At 41.5% G+C, this 17617-nt stretch overlaps 1 protein-coding gene across 19 annotated transcripts in view; it reads left to right on the forward strand.

Annotated features, from left to right (window-relative positions):
• Pard3 (par-3 family cell polarity regulator) overlaps positions 1–17617 on the forward strand; it is a 555587-nt gene that overhangs the window by 261140 nt on the left and 276830 nt on the right. For 16 of the 19 annotated variants that reach the window (XM_031341866.1, XM_031341859.1, XM_031341858.1 and 13 more), the window contains one exon: positions 1300–1431. The exons of the other annotated variants lie outside the window; for them this stretch is intronic. In XM_031341866.1, the coding sequence (XP_031197726.1) occupies positions 1300–1431 (132 nt within the window). The remainder of the gene's footprint in view (positions 1–1299; positions 1432–17617) is intronic. 19 annotated transcript variants of the gene reach the window in all.

Consider the following 17617-nt stretch of genomic DNA (forward strand, 5'->3'; position numbering starts at 1 on the left):
GGAGGGAGGGAGACAGAGGGGGAGGGATTGATTTTCTCAAAAGATGTGGTTGTGGTAGAGGACATAGAAGAAGACAACTAAAGTTGAACTCTGGCCTCCACACACATGCTGACAGACTAGTTTACTTGCAAATGCATGGGTTTGCCTCTTGTACACACACACATACACACGCACAAATTGCATAAATAATAATAAATATCACATAGTGTATTTACAGTTATTATAGAGACTATTATAGTCCTTTTAACTTCTCACACAATCTGAGTAGAGCTGAAGGTAGCATTTTTAAAGTGTTCTTGTTGGAAATACTTTATATTTAGTTATTGAACTAAAAAACCAGCTTCTTTATTTTTCCTTAGGTTTTCCCTTTCTTCTCAGAAAATTGAAATCAATTTTTGCAGCTCAAAAGTTAAAACCTGTTGTTACAGTGTAGTATTTGAAAGAAGCATTCAGTACTATATTGTATTTGGCACTTCTACGGTAAATTGAAAACTTAGTGAACAGATCCTCATGTAAAGACATTGCTTGTCATAACCATGTCAGAATGATCAATATTTGTCTATCATGTATCCAGTATTATGATAAGCTGGCATTTCCTTGATATTTAAGTTAATCTTGACAGCAAGCTTGGGAAGTAAGCAACAGAAAAGCCCAAAGAATCTTCAATCTTTTGCCCAAAACTTCAAGAATTTAGAGAAGAAGAAAATGTAGTTTTTTCTTGATTTCACCATTTGATAATAATCAAATCAATTGTTTTCACTCATTGACAACAATATAATATTGAAAAAGAATAAAAGAAAAAAATTCCTAGGTTGAGAGTGTAAGTCTCTAGACATGCTACCTTTTAAATGTGCATTTGGCTAGAGATTGATTTGAGTGAGAGTATGAAAAATGCAAGTTCTTAGTCTACTACGTGCATTCCATGCAGCTTTCTCATGCTATCCCCTACTGTGTGCACTCTGTGAAGCTTTCTCATGCTTACCACCTACTGTGTGTATTTTATGTGGCTTCTTCATGCTATCTCCTACTGTGTGTACTCTGTGAAGTTTCCTCATGCTATCCTCTATTGTATGCACTCCATGTAGCTTCCTCATGCTATCTCCCTACTGTGTGCACTTTGTGCAGCTTCCTCATGCTATCCCCCCAAAATTTCTTCATTTTATTATTTTGTATAGACTTGGAAAAATATTTCAAATATGTAGATTCATTTTCCTTGACTTCAGAAAACCCAAGTAGGTCATTATTGTGTGAGGTCCGTGTTGTTTTACAAAGACGCCTTTTTGTTTCATTTTTTAATAGAAAGATGAAAAGTACAGAAGCCTCCCACGGGACCCCAGTAGCTGGTCCAACCAGTTCCAGCGAGACAACGCCCGCTCCTCTCTGAGTGCCAGCCACCCAATGGTAGACCGGTGGCTGGAGAAGCAAGAACAGGTAAAGTAGCCTGTGTCCTTGCTGTGCATCACTGGCTGACAGGCAGCAGTTGGGAACATGTGTTACATGACATTTTTTATTGCAGTATGTGTAGAAAAGAATGGCAACCTGGGTCTCCGAAAGGCAATGATTTAATCATAGAAATACATCTTTGATCTCACAAGTGCCATCATTTTTCTTTGTAATTTTGATATAAAAAGTTTGTCTTCATCAAAAGGCATTGAATTGAGAGGCCACGTACCGTCTCATTTCTCCTCAAAGACAGAACCTCTATTTGCCTCTCTGGAGGCCATTTGAAATACTTGATAGGTAGCATAGGAAGAAAATGGAACCCTTCCATTGTGAGCTTAGAGTATCGTCCTCCATAGAGATTTGACAAATGACGATCCATCCGCTCACTAAGTCTGGCACAAATAAGACTACACCTGGAGAAGACACTGGAGCTTTCTCATTGACAGTTATACCTGACTCCACCTACTGGGCCAAGCACCACAGAAAGAAAACACAACAAAAGGCAGATTATGGTTTTGTTTGTTTGTTTGTTTGTTTGGAAGCAAGCACTTTTGTTCCAGCAGGAGAAAGAGGACAGATTCTGTTCTCCATGCTGGACCCCTCTCCCAGCTGCTCGCCTTTCATTGTGACTTGCTTGGTTAAATGCTCTCCATGAGTCTTCCGGGTTCAATGCTTGATGTCCCTTTGGAAGCTTTTACCCTTTTCTTACGTTTTGCTATTGAAAACACAATGAGGAGAATTAACATCCTGTGGGAATAAAAATGTAGGGTCCTCTGCTTTGACAGCCTGGGGTCCTCAGGGTTCAACTGATGTCTGTCTTCCTTTAGAGATGCCATTTGTACTGAGGATGTCAGCAAAGTTTTAGATGTCATGTCTCTGGTAGGTTTTAATCTTTTCTCATTTCCTACGGAAGAGCTTGTTGCTCATATTCATTCTCTCTCTGTCTCTCTCTCTCTCTCTGTGTCTCTCTCTGTCTCCCTCTGTGTCTGTCTCTCTCTGTCTCTGTCTCTCTCTCCCACTCTCTGGCAGTTGTGACTACAGGAGCTTTGCCAGTGGTATAAACAGCAGGCACGTGTAGCACAAATAAATGCTTTGCTGAAGGCAGATGTCTTGTTCTTTGTGGGGGACTGACCTGCATAATGGAACTTGGAGAAGTCTTTCACTGTGTGGGGCTATTCTAGATTTTACTTCTATAACATGGCAGAGGTGATGGACTTTGGAGCCTTGCACTAGGGGTGGGCTGGACTAGATCTCTAGACACATGGTCTGGCTTTAAGGTGATAAGCTCACCTTGCTCTGAATAATCCGTCTCAGTCCTAAATGAGGCTAAGGGATGTACCTCTTTCAGAAAGCATCCTTTTTAATGTTAATCTTAGGATCTCTTTCTTTTGAGCCTTCTCAGAGGAAGCAGGGGAGACTTAAAAGTGGCTTGGCTTGTTGTGCTTTGAAGTTTCCTCTGAGAAACCAGGAAACCAAAAGAGCAAGAAACTCCTAGTTTCAATGTCGGGAAGTGTTTTAAGAAGTTGGAAATCTTTCCAGCCATATCACTTTCCTGACTGTGCATAGAGTATTTTTTTAATATTGGCAGATAATGGATCATAAGCTGACTTTGTTCCTGTTTCTTTGTGCTTTATTGCAACTGATAAAAATCTACATACAAGTCGGCACAAACCTTATACGCTCTTGACTACAAGATGATAGGGACAGAAGGAAGAGAGACCTGAAGGGAATGTAAGCTAATTGGGAGCCTGCCATTTTCATTCCTTGTCTGGAACAGGCCTGAACCCAATTAGCAGAGCTCCATGGTCCCTCCAGCCCCCATTTCTGTACTGTGCTGGGAGTGACTGCCCTGACCTTTGGAGAAAACCCTATGTTTTAGGGTTCTTTGCATCAAGAAAATCTTCACTTAATTGGCAGAATGTGCCGAAGAGTAAAAACTCACTTGAATGTTTGGTGAGGATACGATTCTTCTGGCTTAGTCTCTTCCTAGCCCTCTAGAAACCCATTACTCAGGGGAACACCTAAAATCTTAATGCCAGGAGTTTTAGAATTAACAAAGCCGTGTCATATACATGTGCTGGCACATGCACATATGTGTTTTAACTTGATGTAGTGAACTGGCAGGTGTCATAAGTAGATAGATGTGGCTCCTGTCTATGCAAAGTTAACCACAGTTGCTTTGTCAACAGATCACCTGTAAGGTTTGTAGTCTCCCAAGTGCTTACTAACTTTACATCTTCTCCAAATTAGAAGAAAGAAAGAGGCAGAAGAAAGCCTGATTTTTACAAAGACCTAGAACTACCCAGATGACACAAAGAGAAATAAGTTTCCAGCGTATGAAATGATCTTTATTTTGTAATTACAAAATTAGGAAATGGTTCACTCAGAAATCTGATTATAGCAGCTGCGGACTGACTAGCGAGCTGATTCATGGGTCATAATGTGAAACCATGGAAGCCCTGTGGAAGCTCAGAGTGGAAGAGCCACGGTTCTGCTGTGACTGCCATTCCTGGGAACTGAGGCTCCGTTCTGGTGCTGCCAAATGTTGATTGGGTAAATGCAAGTTCCTCGTCACTAAACCCAAAAATATGTACTGTTTTCTATTAAAAAGAAAAAGATTTATTAATGCTATTTCTCATTTGGCAAAGATTTGCAAAATTTGTACAGAAGGAAAACATAATTGCTTTTCTGCAGCAGCCCTGAATGTAGAAAGTTAAAACCACCGAGACCGTTTTAGAATTAAATTTAGCCATTATGATAGAATGCTAGACACTTTATTATAGCAGAAATCGATCCTATTCACAATAACACTGAAAATAAAACCAAAACCAACATTTTAGGAGTGCCGCCTTCTCGCCCCTGCTGTTACCATATTGCAAATGATAATAAATGACTCTGCTTACAAGGCAATTTAAAATTATTTGTTTTAGAGTGTGGTGAGGCTCTACGTATAGGGATCAGGTATTATTTTCCATGATTCCTACATATTTTCTGAGTCTATCCCCAATGTCCTGTGGAGAGCAGGGGTGGAGAAGGGCCCTGATGCGTTCTCCACTCAGAACACCCCCCCACCCCCCCACCCCCCGTCCTGGGGAAGACTTCCTGGCCACTGGCCGGGCCCTTAGTTTCTCCTGAGAGAGGAAAGAAGCATCTTTACACTTTCACATACTTAGCAACACACGCCCACAGTGAATTTGTGATAATGTGTGTGTTAGCACTAGAAACTTGCACTTCCTGTGACTCTCAGCTTGCTTGCTGTGTAGGAGCTCTGTAGATTTTCTCTATACCTGTGCACATGGGAACGGGAACTGGCTTTGGACATACTGCATGAAGGGTGAATGAAGGTTTAGTGTAGATTTGGATCAGCGCTATGACACTTGGGGGAGGCTGCTTCCCTGTCTCTTCATTTTAGGCACGTTTCATGGAATCTTGAGTAACCTTTTAGAAAGGGGCTGGTGCTAGAACCCACCACCTTGCTCATGGCAGGCAAGTGCTCTGCTGTTGAGCTTCAGCCCAGCCCTCCTGTTACTGAGCCCTGCTGTGACTGTCTTGAATCACATTTTCTTCTCTCACACTGGAAGCACCATTTGGAATGCTAAGCTGGCTCATTGCCACCCCCTTGTTCATCCTTTCAGGACTGGATTCTTGCTCCAGTGGCATTTGATCAGAATTAGAATAGTTTAATCTTCTTAAATCATTTTTAGTCTTCTTCTGAAGAATATAATCTGACATGAGAATTAATTTAGTGTTAGTCCTAGTGCCCACTTTTATATCTAATTTTGTTTGGGGTTTGGATGTGTGCGTGGTGTGTGTGTGTGTGTATCTGTCCAAATGTCTGTCTGTCTGTCTATCTGTCTATCTATCTATCTATCTATCTATCTATCTATCTATCTATCTATCTATCTATCTATCTTCTATCTATCTATCTATCTATCTATCTATCTATCTATCTATCTATCTATCTATCTGACCTTCCTGCCTTCATTGCTCTGTGAGATTACACATATATACCACCAACCCAACTTAATGCAGTTTAGGGGACAGCACTCAGACCATCGTGCTTACCAGGCAAGGATTGTACCAGCTGAGCTGCATCCCTCGGCCTGTTTTGTCCTTTTTACTGGCTGTGATTACTACCTTCTGCTGCTTCTTTGATTGATGGAGCTGAAAGCCTTCAGGGAGCCAGGAGGTGAGTCAGAAATTCTGTGCAAAAACAGTCAGGTGGTATATGGAGTGACATTTGTGGAATCTTAGTGTTCGCTGCTTTTCTTGCCCATGAATACACTATTACAGTCAGCCTGGCAGATCTTGCAGGCTGGATAAAGACACATTATTTTATAAGTCCTTGACCTTCAGGTGCCTTTTCCCGTGCTCATTGCAGTGCTCAAAACTCCCTTTGTTGGAGCTTTGTGCTCAGATGATGAGGAAAGATGTGTCTGTCTCTGATGTGTAGTGCACTGTTCACACCTCTGCTTCTCACTCTTTTTTAACATTTGCTGTTATTTCTGTGTTTTAGGAGAGGTAGAACTACTATCCATTTTAGGGATACTAGTCAGGAAATTACATCAGCATTTCTATCTTACAGTATATTCTCCTCAATACCTATTTCTGATACCCTGCCTGGAAAATATGAATCATTTAAAAGACATTTAAAAAACTATTTTTTTTTTTAATTTTGGATAGAGACAGTTTTTTGGTGGTGGTTGTTCTTATTTAATCAGTTCCTATGTAGGTTTTTCCTACCACAATCAACTTGGTCTTGGAGCAGTCCTGAAAATGTTGTTTTCAAGTGTTCAAATTATTCATTCACTGGTTTTGATTTTTGCCACCTGTGTGGCCTGTGGTATTTCATTGGTGGTTCTGTATTGATGAGGGACTTTTTTCTCCTTCACTTTTTCTGATGTTCAGGTCTGGGGTGAAACCCCTGTGAGTGCTTCTGGGGTACACTACTAACCAGTAGTCTCTCCAGCATAAGCTAAGTCAGACATTTTAAGTAGCTGAGAAAACAATATAGGGATTAAAGAGCCGGAGAGAAGTGTGGTTACTTATACAACATCCAGCTGAAGAAATTGGTGGGCTGGGACATTTGAATTTCTTTTCACAGGGGGCAGTATTTTTTTTTTTTAACTTCTCTAAGCCAAGCCATACTAGTTCCTAATTTTGATGATTTAGTCTTTACAAGGCTGAGAGATGGAGCAGCCCCAACACACACACACACACACACACACACACACACACACACACACTTGTTTTCTTCAAAAGTTGCAATTTCCAAGTTGAGAAATGAAACCGTTAATGTTGATATTCATTGGTATTAGTTGAGCCCTCTGGTAAGCAGGCTTCTTGTCCTGGCCTATGCTTCCAGTTTGCAGAAGAAATTCATTAACTGGCCCTTTGTGATTTAACTTTTGCTTAGACAGTAGAAGTATGGTGTGATGGCACCCTCATCCCGCCTTAGATGTCTTGATTTGCCTGTGGGTGCTCACTCTGCCCCTGATCCTCTAAAGAAACAGTGAGGATTGTTGGCGTGCCAAGGTCTTCACTTCCCTCCTGCCTGCCTTGTCAGTCATGTGGTTTCTCCCTTGCAAATCTCTTTGCTCCAGTCTTTCCTTCAGTGGGTGTTTATTCAGCTAGATGCCTGCCTAAGCCTTCCTCACACAGGCTCTGCCTCTTAGAGTACAGAGGCTTGGGTCCTCCTTTGTTTTGTAAAGGGTCCTTGACATCTGTGTTTCTGCTCACCACTCTCTCCCTGGCCACATTACAGAAGTGAGCTTGCCTTGGCTTCTCCCAGTATCTATGTAGATGCAGTCCAGACAGTTCCCATGCTTTCCCATATCCATAGCATCCAGCAGTAGCCAAGCTGACAGCTAAGAGTAGCCACCACATACGTTTCAATTTTATTTGAGATTTGTGTGGTTATACCATTGATACTTCTTGACAGCACTGCTTGTTATATAGCACCTACCTGTGACAGAGAAGACTGAAGACATGTTACACAGGAAAGGCCTGAGGGCTGAAGGGAGACAGAAAGTCTGTCTGTGTGAAGCCATGTTTCTGCTTTGAAAGTGATGGAGGGCACTGCCTTTCTTATCTAAGTGTTGGCCTGTGTGCTTCCTTGGGGACAGCCTCCTAATTGAACTCGGATGTGAGTGGTAAGCAGCTTGCACCATCAGCTGCCCCTGCCAGTCTCTGTGTGTCCTAATGAGATCTGTTGATTGAGAGCTGGTCCTGTTTAATTCTGGGAGTGCCCAGGAGTCTGTCTGAGCTTTGCTGAGCTGCTGTGACCTAGTTAAGTGAGGTTCTTAATGGATATGGGGGTGGGGAGGAAAATCCAAAAATGTTGATATAAGTCCAAGACACCTGTCAACTCTGTTATCAAGGAAATATTAAATTATTCTTCATGTCTATAACTACAGTGAGTTTCTTGCTTCCTTTGCAAATGGTATTTGAACAAAAATATTTGATTGTGTTGGATAATTTATGAACATTAGAGTTGGATCTAATAGTTAACATTCTATAGTAAAAACATTATGATTTTTCTGAGAGGTTTTTTTTCTTTAGATCCAGGGGTTTCTTCATTCTTGTTAGAATGTAAATGCATTGTTCTATCATCTATGATTGCAAGCTGGAAATTTTTACCTTTACAGGCATTTGTTTGCCTTTTTCTCACTATAGGGACAGTATGTTTTTATGTCTGTTTATATAAATTACATATACTATAAATTCTGACACACCATCAATATGCTTTGCATAAGATTTAGCCTCTTGTGACTATATTCTCTACCCAACCCCCCGAAACACTTCTCATACATATAGATATTTGATATGAAAACCATGTTGCGATTTTGAAATTTTTTTCTGTCTGCCTATGAGTCTGCCACATGTGTGCAGGTCGGTGTTTTCAGAGGTCAGAGGAGGGGATTAGATCACTGGGAATGGAGTTACAGATGGTTGTGAGTGAGCACTGTTAATCACTGAGCAATTTCTCCAAACCCTTAAATTCTTTTCTTTTTTTTAAATGTTATTTTATTTAATATGTTTGAATGTTTTCCTTGAGTGAAGTTTATGTCATTTGCATGCAGTGCCCAAGGAAGCCAGAAGAGGGCAGCAGAGTTTCAGGAACTGGAGTTAGAGTCACTCCTTAGCTGTCATGTGGGCCTGGGAATTGAAACCAGGTCACCCAGAAGAGCATCCACAGCTTTTTACTGCTGAGTCTTCTTTCTTCCCTTGGAATTATTTTCTGATAGAAAGGAAATACTGTTCATTATGATATTCCACAAAATTGTCTTAGTTAATTGAATTGATTCTGATGTGAAAATGATCCCACACCAGTGTTAAGGGATTTGTTGTTGTTGTTGTTTTTATTTTTGTTTCCTATTGTCCTAAGTGTCCATGACACATGTAGGCTATGTGCTAGGCCTTCCCTTTCTCTGTGGAATACTGTACAACTTATGGATAGAGTAGGGCTAACACAGACATACTCTTGAAATTGCCTTTGTTTGTGGTGAGAATTCATGTATCACAGGTTGACTTCAAACTTACTATGTAGCTGAGAATGATCTTGAACTTCTGTTAAAATATCAGTACTCTTAACATTTTGTTATTTCTTCCTCTTTTGGTGTGTGTGTGTATTTTGCATATATATATGTATGTTTATAAGTGATAGGTTTATTTCTCTGTTGCCAGTGAAATGAGTCAATTCAAGGCACATTAGATCATATTAAAGGTAGGCTTATTGGGAAGCTACTCCCTAGCAAGCTCACTGCCCCAAGATTTAGGCCTGGGGAGCTGCCAGGGGGAGAGAGAGATGGGGAGAGGGGAAAGAGAAAGAAAGAAAGGGCTTGTGTGCAGAGAGGGAAGAGGAAGAGGAGGAGGAGGTGGAAAGGGGGTAGAGAGACGGGTAGGAGAGAAAGAGGGAGTGCAAATTGTCTGGATTATAGAGAAAGGAGCCTCTCGGGGGAAGGGCAGCCTAGACCTTGGGCTGGAAAGTTCAAGGCCAGGGGCAGGGCATGCCAGATAGGGACTGAGAGATGCTAGGAGAACCTTGGAGGCCAGGTTTGCTTTGATAGGTAAAATATGCACCTCACTACCTTGTCCAGGGTCCCAAACCAAACAGTATGTATGCATTTGTGTAGGTGTGTGTGCACATGTGTATGGAAATCAGAGATTGATGTGTCTTCCTTCCTTGCTTGCCCCCCACCCCAACCCCCACTTTATTTTACCCAGGCAGATATTCTGACTTAACCAAGAGCTGTTGGGTTTGGCTGATATAGCTAGTCAATTTGTCTAATGCATGGATCCCCTATCTGCCTCCTGAGTGCTGGGGTTGCAAGCAGGTCACCAGGACAATTTGACTTTCATGTGGGTCCAGAGAATACAGCTGGAGTCTTCGTGCTTGTACACACTTTGCCCACTGAATCATCTCCCTGGTTCCACTTTGACTATTTTTCACTTTTAAATACTCTCCTGTATCTCTTGGTGACCTCACAGTGGATGTGGCATCTTCTAGTCCACCATCACCTCTCAGAGGTGTTTTAAAGATGTTTTTCGAATTTTTCACATATGATCAGTTCATAGTTTGAAAGTTGAATATTACTTGTGGGTGTGAAAATGCAAATATCTCTCCCAAAGTCGGGTCTCCTTCCTTCCCACGTGAAGCCATAGTTGGAGCCTGTGTGTGTTCTCTCAGATGGTACCATGCTTTCAGGAGCAAGTACAGGGAGGGTGTCTTGTTGTTTTTGAAACAGGACCTAGTAAGTAGCTCTGGCTGATCTTGAACTCACAGATATTGGCCCTTGTCACCCTCTAAGTGCTCACTTGGAAAACTCAATACCATTTGAGAAATGTTAAATGTCAAAAATTTACATGCATCAAATCAGACTTTTTATGGAAGAGTTTTTCAACTTTGACTTTTGATCCTTCTCCTACTTAAATCTCAGACATTTGACTTTCTTCTCCCTCTTTTAATCTAAAGTTGTGCTTCCTGTCCCTAAGCTTCTCCCGTTGCTGCCTGTTTTCAAGTTTAAATCACATAGGCTTGACTTTTTTTTTAAAACTAGAGTTGTTCTGTTTTCTCCCCCACCTGCTGGCCTGCTATTAGAGGTCATTTGTTTTGGGTGTGATTTGCTGAAGAGTAGAGTTCTGGAGACCTGGGTGGGGCTCTTTAAAGGCTAACAGCTCTTCAAATTATACTTTTTGAGAAAGGTGCAGAGGGCATCTGTGACTGTAAGCCAGGGCTTTATACATGCTGAGAACACAGCCTGCAGCTTAGCTACACCCCATATAGGTGTTTTAAATTAGGTCGTCAGTATTATTTTAGGTACATACATCCTATGTGAACAAATTAGAACACCTTCGATCCTCCTGTTATATCTATTGTAGGGTAAGGTGCTATTTTAATCTCTTTTTGTGTTAACATTTTTTTTTTCTAGAGATCTCAGACCATGCATTATACGGTTGCACAGAAAGTGCATGTTTGGAGGAATTAAACATTAAGGACTGTCACCGTCTCCTTGCCAGCACTCTGTGCTGTCTTAATGCATAGATTCTTTGAAAAGGGCTTCTCTCCAGGAAGAAGGTGGAACGCTCTTGGGACCTTGAGAATTTTGATGCAGGGATGGTAGAGTTGGCAATGTATTCCCTTTGTTATCTCCTATGTGGTCCAGACACATACTGCCTACTCTTACGTTTTCATCACGTGCTGGAGAAGTACTGGGCAGTGACAATCCTTGTTCTGGAAGGTAACCCAGCACCCCAGAGTCTGAGGCAAAAGGATCAGGACTTTGAGACTACTACCCTTAACTACAGAGGGAGACGCTTCCTCATACAAACAAACACTTATCTACCTCTGTGTGGTGTCTGCTTGGTGCTGGCACTTTGTTCTGGTTTTGGTCCTGGTACTGTGTTCTGGCGGGTGTGGGCGCTATTCTCTGGATTTGGATTCTCCACTTTGTCAGCTTCACTGAGCCAGCCCTGGCTCGACATTCCTTTGTCTTTGGGTCCTCTGGCAGTTAAAAGAATTGGCTGGTTTTTTTAACTTTCCTTTCTCATTAGTGACACTATCCATAACACTTGTCTCCACCCTCCCTTCCCAAGCTCAGCACCTAGAAGTGACCTGCTCCTTTTCTGTCACAGCCTCCCCCCACCACCACCATAGGTGACTTTGATGAAGGCAGGTTCCTGTGCATTCCACCCAGTGTTTTCCTTTGTTTATTTAGCTTTTGAGGGAGGCAGCACTGGGTCTCTTTCCAGTTCCCTGACATGTCAGCCAACCATGCTTTTATTGAATACATTTGTTATTGTTGAGTGATGTCTGCTTATAATTCATATTTCTGAAAGTATTCTTCCCTTTCAACATTTTGTAGCAAGCATTTTGATAAAAAAATCTTATTACAAAGATAGTATGTATTTTCTTACTTTAAATATGTAACTTTATAAGAATCTCTTCTAGCTTAAATTATAGACAGTTTGAGGGGAGAGAGGAATGTTAGCTTGATTCTATCAGTAAGAACCTAGATTTTTGGACTTACTCATATTATAAGTCCCTAAAGGGACTAATTTTCCTGAGAACTTTGGATGTTAATCATAAACAGGCCCAGTTTAGTAATACTTAAAACCTTTTGGCTGGGACTTTGGTATTAATGTCGTAAACTTTGAGAAAGAGAAACATATTTTTGTGGCTTGGCCAAAAATAACAGGTCTCTATTCAAATAAAAATATTGTATTTATTATTTTTAAGAGGTCCACTCCACTGGGCAATGTGTTATACTCTTTTTTTGCTAAATTAGTTGTCTAATATTGGACAACTGACAATATACTTTTTTCTGTCTTAATATATATATATATATAGATAGATAATACTTTACTATTAATCTTAATTTCTTTTGTTACATGTTTAGATGGTAACTCATACAGTGTTTCCACTTAGACAAACACATTTTGTTCTGATGTACTTGAAACTTAACTGAAGTCTTTGTCTGCACAAGACCTTGTTCAAAGAACTGAAGAAATGCATTCAAATGGTGTATTACCAAGGGCTTTTATTCAAGAGCAGAGTACTTGAATAGAACTGCTGTGGGGCAGAGGCAAGAGGCTCAGGAGTGGACTGTATTCAAGAGACCCTGTTTACTTCTTGGGCTTCTTTTCAAAGGCCAGGACGAGCTGTTTGCTAGCCCCAGTATGGGTTGATTCTTGTTTTAATTGACTGTCTTGGATTGTATAAGCTTTTGTAACTGCATGTTCTTTCCCATGATACATCTGACTTTAATCATAGGTATGTCTAGTCAGGCGCAGGCTTAAGATAGTAAGGAGAGGATTTCCCCTACAACCTGAGTGGACACAGTTCACCTTACTGGTCATGCGTATAAAAGCAGTCCAGATTGGAACAGCACAATGCTTCTAGTTCCAGGATAAGTTCTAAGATGTGTTTGGCCACAAAAGGAGAGTTAGGAGAAAGTTGCTAGGGAGCTATTAGGAGCTGTTTGGGTAGAGTGATAGTTCTTTTGTTTACAGCAGGGTTTGTGTAGCTCCTTGGTAGCTGAGAAGTGGGTGAAGGGATTCTTGGTGGCTAAGCTATTCCTACAGTCAACTGCCTCAAAGCAACAAGTTGACTCTCAGGCATTCTCTGTGTCCTTCTGACAGATTATTTCTGGCAGAAACCCCATTCTGCTTTGCCCACCTTGGGGTGAGTTCTCTGGCTAGCTTTTCTGTTGCTTACCTTTCTTCTTCCACTCCAATCATGAGGACTCATAATTCCTAGGCAGCCACTTAGATTCAACAAGAATGAATTCAACATGATCCTCCCAAGCTGGTGGTTGGGAGGTAGTCTTCAGCAAGAAGAGTGATGCTTGCCAAAGGCTATTCCCCATGTCCTGGCTTTCTATAGAGCTGCTCATCACACACCAGACTCTGTGTGCAGTTGCTTCCTTGCCTGGGGAGCCAGGAGTGCCTTCTTTAAGGTTCTGTGCTTCTGATAGACAGCCATGCTACAGTCTAGAGCATGACTTCTCTTCTATCCTTCACATTGTGTCAAAGGACCAACTGCTCCCACGCGTAGAATACGAAGCAATCCTGATCACGCGCTTCAAAGTTTAGGTGGAAGAGCTTGTAGCAGAAGCTTTGACATGAGAAGAGACTGCTGTATATAATTTGCTTTTTGTTCTGTCCAATAAGAGCTCAAAGTCAAAGATCCAATGAGAAACTCAGGACAGCCACTAGGAGTGGGGTATTATTAGAAGAGGCTAGCACTACATAGCACTAAGCTTCAATGAGCATACACAGTAATTAAAATAACTAGTATGTAATAGATAAATACTTTTTATCAAAATCTCCCTAAATAAGGAAAATCATAAATAAAACTGAAACAAGACGTCATACAGCTAAGGGGCATAGATCTAACTTTCTCCAGGTCAAGCATATGAGCCAATCAGCTTGGAGCCCACTCATTAGGGTTCTGAACAAGGGTATTAGACAAAAGGAGGTGATCTCCCCAACGATCCAGGTTCAATCATGACAGCTGGGGGAACTCAGGCCAGCCAACCAACCCCCTAAAGGAGAGAAATGTAAGCAATTGACTGAATGGTGACCAGGGTGCTACATGCAGATGGGGTATCTGCTACCATAGGGGAAAATGCCTCTGTGTGTATATATATATATATATATGCCTTGTATGTATATGTATATGTTTGTATGTATGTATATGTGTGTATGCATGTATGTGTGTGTATGAGTGTATGTGTATGTATGTATATGTGTGTATGAGTGTGTATGTATATGTATGTGTATGAGTACATGTGTATGTATGCATATGTATGTATGAGTGTGTGTATATATGTATGTATATGTGTGATAAAAAGGCTATTACTGAAATATTTTCCCCTAGAATGTTTCAGGAAATTAATTTTCATAAAGTGATATTTCTTTTTCATCATAGATTCTTAGAAACTTTAGGAGGCCAGGTGGCTTCCTAAAGATTCTTGTCAGTAAAGAATAATTCTGGGTTCCAACAGCCCAACCCCCATTCCTCTGAGTAGAGAAGCTGTTTTAGACCGATGTGACTGTTCATGTGACTGGTAACTAGTTTGGGTAGTGTGAGGCACAGTGTTGGTTCCTAAGACTCAATGAGATCTGGATACCGTGCAAATCCAGTTTAATCTCAAAGTAGAGCCGCAGTGTCTTCATACTTTTAAACTCGGGTGAGGCAACACAAATGGCAGTCAGTTTTGAAGATTAATCAACTAAGAATAGGTGGAAATGGTTTTTAAAGAAACAGATGGCAGAGGAAGACAATGACATGAGCGCAGTCAGAAGAAATGTGGCTAAAATAAGAACATGTGCTGTGCAGGTGGAAAGATTGTAGGGGCAGAGCTGCAGCTTTAGTGCCTGGTGACAAACCAAACACACAGAAGAAAGAGAGAAAATCAGAACCAGGGAGACATGTGGCAAAATGAAAAGCAATAAGAGAATCATAGACCGTTAGAATTGCATGTTAGGCAGACACTAGGAAGTGTCTATTCCAAACTTCTCAGAGGCCAGTGTGTGCTGAGCAACCCCATGAGAAGCGAGGTCATGGAAAACATCTGACACCAACAGTCGGCACAGGGGGGAAACACGGCAGCTGCTCTGAGAGTTAGTTTCTTCGTTGTTTATAGCACTTTTGACAGAAATGCTAGCTTTATATTTCAGAAACCAGGCGTGGCCCAAGGATGATGTTGAACTGCTGATTTCAGACTCTGGGGGAGCATCATCATGCCTAGTTCATGTGGTGCTGGGAATGGAACTCACAGCTTTGTACTTGTACTTTTCAGGCTGTGTGTGAGATTCTATTTTAATAACAAAAAACAAAAACATATGAGCCTTTAGCCTACAAACTACTTTAATTCCAAACACTTTCATTTACAAGCAAAAACACAGAAAACTCATTTACATTAGAGTTTAAATTAATTACCCAAAATCCCAATGAAAATGGCAGACCCTTCACTGTTTGGAAGGAGAAAAACATCTGTGGCTACTGGAATGTTCTTCAGTACCCTGTAAATGGGACAGAGAACCAGGAGATGATTATAAAGCCCATAATTTATTTCTTTTTTAATTCAAACAATTCTTGTGGTGAAGCGGAGCAAGAACTGTCTATGTCATAAATTACGGAAAGTGTGCAAGAACATTAAGACAGAATGGTTTTGTGCAGTTGCATTCTCTCACATACAAATTCGAAGCAAGGATGGGAAGGTTGGAGAAATTTGATAGAGGTGTGAAGCAGGGCATGGAACAGTGGGGAAGAGCCTGGCTGAAAGCTGGTGAGGGGAAGAGGGGAGCAAAGGAAGGATTCTTTACAAACTGAAGGATGGGCATGCAAGCAAGTGCTAATGCAGAGTTACGGTCTCAGGCTCTAGAACCTGGGTAAGGTCATTAGGTATTTTAAGCAGTTAATTAACTTACTTTGTATTTTGAAATTTCAGTGTATAGCCCATGACTTGAGCCAGGAGAGCCAGGTGTTAGTCCTCTGCTGTGCCTACTAGACTCAAGCTAGGCTAAGAACTTAAAAGGAAAAGGATCATCAGCCACAAATAGACATGATACAAATACAAATAAATGAGAGACAGCCAGAGGTCTCTCTTGTCCTAAGCTGTAAACCTGTTGCATTTGGTTCCCAGACCAGCTGAAAATATTCTAGGTGGATATACTCAGTTTGCCATTTTATTTTTACTCAATTAAGTACTCATTTCCCACTGATATTGGTGATTAATACTGAGAAAACAATTCTATTTGCTCTCAAACTCCTGACAGGCAGTGGAGGACTGGAGCGGATATTCCTTCTGATGCAGAATAGCAGAGTTGCCAACCCCCTGGGATAAGCAAGTTATACTCTCGGTCACCTGGATTCCCTGGAGGGAGATGATCTAGAAGGGGCAGAATCAAGGCACAAAAAAATTAGAATAGGAAGAAATTCTGTCTGTGAGTTGTCTGGCATGCTGAGGGGTTATTGGTATGGTGGTTGCAGGGATAGAGGCTTAGAATACCTCCAGACACTGGAAGTGTACACTTGACATTAGGGCACAAGTTGCTGAAAGAAAGGACTGGAATCTGCTTGGTGTTAAGTGAGTATTTTCTTTCACCATCATGTATGATAAAAGACAATTTGAGAACAGAGAATCAATGGGGAACTGCAGTCAGGACGGATGAAAGATTGTGCCAGAGTTCGGGCCGGCACAAGCGTGTGAAGAGGAAAGATAGTTGGTCCTGGTGTGTAGACCGGAAGGTCCTTGTCATAAAGTGGCTGTGGAAATGCCTCAAGGCAGTTCCAGTGAATCCAAAGATGATATCTGGGATTCTGGAGGGTGTCAGGGTGAAAGCAAGGATTCTGGAACCCAGATTGCCAGGAAATATAGGACGATGGTTTGTCTTGTTCTTAGTGGCAGAGAAAATGGCTGCACCATTGCCTGCTGGTGGTAAGAAGCCCAGCTCACTTGGTGAGGCTTTTTTGTTTTTTTCTGAGACAGGATTTCTCTGTGTAGCCCTGGCTGTCCTGGAACTCACTCTGTAGACCAGGCTGGCCTCGAACTCAGAACTCCGCGTGCCTCTGCCTCCCAAGTGCTGGGATTAAAGGCGTGCATCACCACTGCCCGGCTCGGTGAGGCTTTTTGCTCATGGTTTAAATTTATAGCACTGATTACTCCAATAACAGGTCAAATTTCATCATGTTCTATATTTGATTAGTTCCTCCTGGACTCTTTCAGAGCCCCTTCTGTTTTCTCCTGACCTAAATGGTTTCGTGTTTCTAGAATCCGTCTTGTCTGTTTCTTCCAACAGATTATTGCGCCTATAGGAAATTGCATCAGTCTTGATTTTTATCCCGAGGGAACCTAACACCGAAATCTGTTCAAGCCAAGAAACTTTTGATGTTTGTTTGTTACAAAGAGTGGTATGAATGGTAACTCCAGGCATTCATCGTCCTGTGTGATGACATGGAAGAGATGCTTCTTAATCTGCATCTCTTGTTACTGTCCTATTTGTGGTCAGGTAAAATGTTAATCTGTGAACCATCCCTCCCTCTAGGAAACACTTGCAAACACAGACGTATATTCAGGGAACCCAAGGGTTAGCCATCACACTCTTCAGTCAGCTGTGTTATTGGAGTAATACCACTAGGGGACTTGCAGTAAGTAAGAGGGTAGAA

The sequence above is a fragment of the Mastomys coucha genome, unplaced genomic scaffold, assembly GCF_008632895.1.
Source record: "Mastomys coucha isolate ucsf_1 unplaced genomic scaffold, UCSF_Mcou_1 pScaffold22, whole genome shotgun sequence".
In the NCBI taxonomy this organism is placed as follows: Eukaryota; Metazoa; Chordata; class Mammalia; order Rodentia; family Muridae; genus Mastomys; species Mastomys coucha.